The 6000-nt window shown below is 50.5% G+C and overlaps 1 protein-coding gene across 1 annotated transcript in view; it reads left to right on the top strand.

The window, feature by feature from the left end:
• Positions 1-1131: 1131 nt before the first annotated feature.
• The window catches only part of LOC140393491 (syntaxin-binding protein 4), an 85911-nt gene continuing 81042 nt past the window's right edge, over positions 1132-6000 (top strand). The window contains exon 1 of the mRNA XM_072479817.1: positions 1132-1218. Coding sequence (XP_072335918.1) covers positions 1172-1218 — 47 coding nt within the window. The 5' untranslated portion in view covers positions 1132-1171. The remainder of the gene's footprint in view (positions 1219-6000) is intronic.

The raw sequence follows: 6000 nt of genomic DNA, 5'->3' as shown, positions 1-6000 counted from the left end.
TTCAGAGGGTTGGTGCAGACCCAATGGGCTGAATGGCCTCCTTCTGCACTGTTGGGGATTCTGTGATTCCAATGTCTTCACCACTCCTGCACAGATTCGGCGGAAATCTCTTTATGCAGCACTGTTCCAATTAAAAATTGCATTTGGAGCAATCACCTACACAACGGTATGGACCCCAGAAGCACAGCGGCATGGTAGTTAGCACTGCTGTCTCACAGCTCCAGGGACCCGGGTTCGATTCTGGCCTCGGCTGACTGGCTGTGTGGAGTCTGCACGTTCTCCCCGTGTGTGTGTGGGTTTCCTCCGGGTGCTCCGGGAGTTTCCTCCCACCGTCCAAAGATGTGCAGGTTAGGTGGGATTGGCCGTGCTAAATGGCCCCTTAGTGTCCAGCAAAATATAGGTTAGGTTATAGGATTATGGGTTTCGGGTGAAGAGGAATGGTGCAGACTCGATGGGCCGAATGGCCTCCTTCTGCACTCCAGGGCTTCTATGATGAGTCTATGAACCCATTTTGCAGAGACAGTGAAAGCCTAAACACATCTGGAACTCGGTGGGATGCTCGAATAATTCCCTCATCAATCTTCCAACTTTGAAGAATAGAATGAAGGCAGAGAATGGCATGTTGGCTGGCGCTACAAGGAGCAGAGGGGAATGAGGGCTGGACAGATGCCAAAGATATAGCTCAAATTTAAACCTATTTTCTGTGTCAATCTGATGCAGCTTGAGTGTCTGCAAGCAGGCTGCGGAAGGTAGCTCGCACTCTGCAGCTTCCTAGATGAAGTAACTGAGACCAGAAAGATACTGTCATTTGAGACGGATGAATTCGAACTCAGACATGACCTTGTTTGTGTTTCTAGCAAGACAAATGGGATTTCAGCTCATTTTATTTGCAGTGTTTACGTATCACTAACAATGCTGCGCTGTACGAGCAGTTGGCTTTATTTCTTGCAGCAGCTTAATCTATTTCTGAAGATAGTGATGATGTGGATGAACTGGGCTAATATCTGGAGGAATTAAACATCCATAGGAGCTGTCACATGGCAGTTTTAAAGCTTTAGCTGTGTGTGTGTGTGTGTGTGTGTGTTGGTCCCTCCCCCCACTTCCTCTGAGGCAGAGTGGGTATGAGGAAAGTAATGAACGCGTTTGTCGCAGGAGGGGGAATCTGAACGAGATGCCAACCTTCTCAGTGCTCTACAAGGGAGCTGTGATCATTAGCAGGTAATGGATAGGAATCTGCCTTAATTGTCCGCTGTCCATTCTGTCGGGTTATTGTTTGAAATCAGTGCATGCACTAGTTCCCGATTCTGGCTGTAAGTTAATACATTAAATACTGCTCAGGGTTCAGCAGTTTTGCTGCAATCTAACCTGCGCTTGAACTCAATCAGTACTTCCACTGTATTTGCTATTCCTTCTGGTACCGATGCTCCCGGTTGGAATAAATCAGCACAATTTGAAGCTTAGATCTCCTGTTTATCTTGAGCCAATAGTCTCTTGTTGCATTGTGGGACTAATTGGGAATGTCAGGTGGTTTTGAAGAGGACAAGATGAGGGGAGCTGATACCCACAATAGCCAACATGGGGGATCGATATAAAATAAGAAGAATGTCCCATCTTCTGGAACAACCCAGGGCGGGAGGCGACTATTAAAGAGGCAATTCATGTTTTGTGAACTCAAAGAGTTATTTTAGTGAAAGCAGGTGTCAAAAGGAGACAGTGCTATTCAGACTTACCGGGGTGGATTCTCCGCACCCCGACGCCAAAATCGCGCCTGCTGTCGGGGTGGCGAATCCAGTTCCACGCATGGAATTGGAACCGGCGCTGGGTCCTCGATTCTCCGACCCCCGAAAAGCGGCGTACTCGGGGAGTGCGCCGCGCCGCATATCCCCTACCTGCGGCCATTGCCAGAGGCCTGCCCTGCTATTCTGCGCCCTCCCACCGGCCGAAGTCCCAGTGGTGTGGACCACTCATGGGCCTGCCGATCGGGAGACTCACGTGGCGGCTGCGGACTGATTCCACGGCCGCCATGGTCGGGGGCGGGCCGATCAGAAGGCAGGGGGGGCCTCAAACGGGCAGCATAATCAAAGACCCCTCCCACCCAGCTTACTTCCAACTTCTTCCATCGGGCAGGAGATACAGGAGTCTGAGAACACGCACGAACAGACTCAAAAACAGCTTCTTCCCCGCTGTCACCAGACTCCTAAATGACCCTCTTACGGACTGACCTCATTAACACTACACCCTGAATGCTTCATCCAATGCCGGTGTTTATGTAGTTACATTGTATACCTTGTGTTGCCCTATTATGTATTTTCTTTTCATTTTATTTTATTTTCATGTACTTAATGATCTGTTGAGCTGCTCGCAGAAAATACTTTTCACCGTACCTCGGTACACGTGACAATAAACAAATCCAATCCGATACGGGACCGGGGTGTTTTTGAGCGGGTGGGCACGCGGCTAATTGGGGGCACTGGTTTGCCGGTCCAGCTCCGCGGTCTGAGTCCACCATGGAGCACAGTGCGGCAGCTGGAGGTCGCCACCGTGCACATTCGCGGCCACTAACCAGGGAGTGCGGGGGGGCCGTATCGGCAGCTGGAACTGCGAGCTTCAGAACGGCTCCCTGCTAGCCCCCTGCAGGGCTGTGAATCTCTGGCCTTTTGACGCCAGTTTCTCTGGCGCAAAAGGCCACGGTTTTCACAAAGGCGTGGAGCCATAGCCCCTGAAACGGCGAATCCAGCCCATCTGTTTGAAAGTCTGGTTTTAACGTGCACCTTATTGCTGATGACCATGCTGGGAATTTGCTTGGTTGCGAAACAGGCCATGTTTAATGTATAAGCGCTGATTAAATAAGGTTTCCGTGGAGCAGTGATTGCGGGTTCCAATCACCCGCTTCCACTGCGGGCGTGGACCGTTCTGACTGGCACACATTTCAGGACAGCTGAGGAACCGAGTGAGTGAGGGTGGTGCTAGCGTTGAATTTGTGCTGCAACAGATTGGGCGCTTTAAGTTGGTAACCAAGCACAGCTGTCCCCCAACTGGGGAAGGGTCAGGGAGTCGTGACAACATTATATAAACCAGTTCACCCTGTTTGCCTGGGAGGAACCGGGAGAGTCTGTGACGTTACTGTCTTGGAGATAAACCTGTTCTAAGGTACAGGCTAGTCTCCAACTCATAATTACTCACCATATTGGAATTAACAGGTAGCTCCTTGGACTGAGAGAATCCTAGTGGAGGAGGTCAGAGGAGGAAAGATGTCCTGTATCCACATGGGTGGAAGGATGTCAGCTCATCCACCTGTTCCCCTCGTCTGCAGCAGCGGGTCTTGCTCGAGCTGCCTTAACGTCTTTGCCCCATTTGTCCTGCAGATCAAAGGGGGGGCTCTTCTTCCTGGTGCCTCCTATATAGACTCTAATGTGGGAGAGCAGCACAGCATTCACTACTAATGTCCGAACAGAATTGCCAGCATAAATATTGACAGGCCTGTCTTGATAAAATGTCCCAGAAAGTCACCCAAAATGCTGGAAAACTCCTCTACAAACCTCCGGCAGCAAGTGAAAGGTGATGGACCTTTGAACAGCACTAACACGACTTGGTTGCTGCAGGAAGGACTTCCGCCTCCTTACTGAGCACTAGCGGGCAAACTAGGAGTCAACCAGCTCCCTAAAAATCCTCCAAGCTAGCAGGTATTTTGGGGTAGAGGACAGGAGTGCGAATCGCGTCCACATGTTTTGGGCCTGCCTGAAGCTTAGAGGGTTTTGGCAGGGTTTTGCTAAGGCAATGTCCACGGTGCTAAAAACAGAGGTGGTGCCGAGTCCAGAGGTGGAGATCTTTGGAGTGTCGGAAGATCCGGGAGTTCAGGGGGCGAAAGAGGCCGACGTCTTGGCCTTTGCCTCCCTGGTAGCCCGGAGATGGATCTTGTTAATGTGGAGGGGCGCGAAGCCCCCGAGTGTGGAGACCTGGGTTAGTGACATGGCTGGGCTTCTCAGTCTCGAGAAAATAAAGTTCGCCTTAAGAGAGTCAATGTTAGGGTCCTCCCGGAGGTGGCAGCCGTTCGTCAACTTTCTCGGGGAAAATTAAAATGTCAGCAGATACAGTATAAAGCAAACTTCAGCTCCTTTACCAAGATGCCCTGAGTGCGGACTTAAACCAGCATTCCAGGAGAAGACACCACCTTGGTCGCCCCCGGAATACCTAAAAAACCCAGGGAAAAGTTTGTTCCTCTGTTGCCCAAGACTCCCCTATTGCTCCCCCTCCCTCCATACAGCGCTCCCTGACGGAGAGGTGCAGCTTACGGGTTATTGCTACACCGTTCATTGAAATTGACAATCTCAAGAAACGTCTGCGAATGCCGTTGGTCGACCCGCCTGTCAATCTTTCCAAGCTACGTCCAGGAAATACTTTATCTCTGTCAATGCTTCTGTAAATGAGGTCAGAACGGTGTGGGGAGCTAATTCTCTGCCACTCGATCTCCAGTGCAGTGTTCCCCCACCAAGCTGCCATTTCACTGGTACATTATCATGTATATAAATGTGATGATATATTGTGCTCCACGAAGTCCACAATGAACTTGCAATCAATGCCCTTCTGACCGAGAGAGCTACACAATTGATTGTTCTGGTGCACAGCAGGATGTGTCAAGGGCCTTATCAAGGATGTAAGTTCCTGCAAGTCCCGTGAAGAAAGAGTTTGCATTCATGTAGCATCTTTTACAGTATTCCAAATCACCACAGCCAATTGCCGTACTGTAAAAGCGGTGGTCACTGAGAAAATAAGAAGCTACACAGTAGGAGCAGGAGTAATCCGTACAGCCCATTGCGCCTACTCCACCATTCAACATAATACGACCATCAGTACTAGGAGGAGGCCATTCAGGCTTCCGAGCCCACTCCGCCATTCAATACGATCATGGCTGATCTTCCCTTGGCCTCAACTCCACTTTCCTGCCCATTCTCCATAACCCTTCAACACCAGTGGTGGGGTTGGTGGGGTGAGGTGGGGTGGGCCTCTTGTGGCGCAGTGGGTAGCGCCGCTGCATCTGTGCCAGACGTTCTGGGTTCGAATCCCACCCCAGGGCTCGATGGGCACGGAAGGTGCCTTCATAACCCGGCCAAACAGGGTGAGAGTCAACCTGCAAAATCCTTCCAAACACTCCAATGGCAGGCGGTAAGAGCGGGAGAGATTCCTGGTCAGCCACGTGATGCAACGAATGTTGGAGCCTCGACCATCACTATCCGTAGCTCCGGACTACAACATGTATGTAAAAGACTGGTTGCCACAGCAACTCGGATTCCCTGCATGAAATGTAACACCAGAGACCATCACCGGGACACCAGAGAGGATTTCCTCGCTCTTCTTCACGGTAGTACAGTGGGATCTGTCACCCAGCAGAAGGAACAAAACAAGGCATCAGTTTAAAACCACAGCCGAGATACAGCACCTCCCTCTGTACTGCACAGAGCCTAGATTATGAGCTTGAGTTTCTGGAGTTGGGTTTGAACCCATGACCTGTGACTCGAGGGTGCTACCAACAGAGCCAAGGGTGAGACTTAAGCCCAGATGGACATGTTGTTTGGTGCAAAATACTATATTTACAAGGTATTGTTAATATACCTTGGGACTTGGGATTTTCCGTGCCCCAAGTCACTGAAAGGGGCAACACAGGTGGCGAAGGTAGTCAAGAAGGCATACGGCATGCTTGCCTTCATTGGCCGGGGTATTGAGTATAAGAATTGGCAAGTCATGTTGCAACTGTATAGAACCTTAGTTAGGCCACACTTGGAGTATAGTGTTCAATTCTGGTCGCCACACTACCAGAAGGATGTGGAGGCTTCAGAGAGGGTGCAGAAGAGATTTACCAGAATGTTGCCTGGTATGGAGGGCATTAGCTATGAGGAGCGGTTGAATAAACTCGGTTTGTTCTCACTGGAGCGAAGGAAGTTGAGGGGCGACCTGATAGAGGTCTACAAAATTATGAGGGGCATAGACCGAGTGGATAGTCAG

This window comes from Scyliorhinus torazame, chromosome 17 (genome assembly GCF_047496885.1).
Source record: "Scyliorhinus torazame isolate Kashiwa2021f chromosome 17, sScyTor2.1, whole genome shotgun sequence".
In the NCBI taxonomy this organism is placed as follows: domain Eukaryota; kingdom Metazoa; phylum Chordata; class Chondrichthyes; order Carcharhiniformes; family Scyliorhinidae; genus Scyliorhinus; species Scyliorhinus torazame.
Note: the sequence above shows the minus strand (reverse complement) of the source record. Positions and strands in the feature narration are given on the sequence as shown.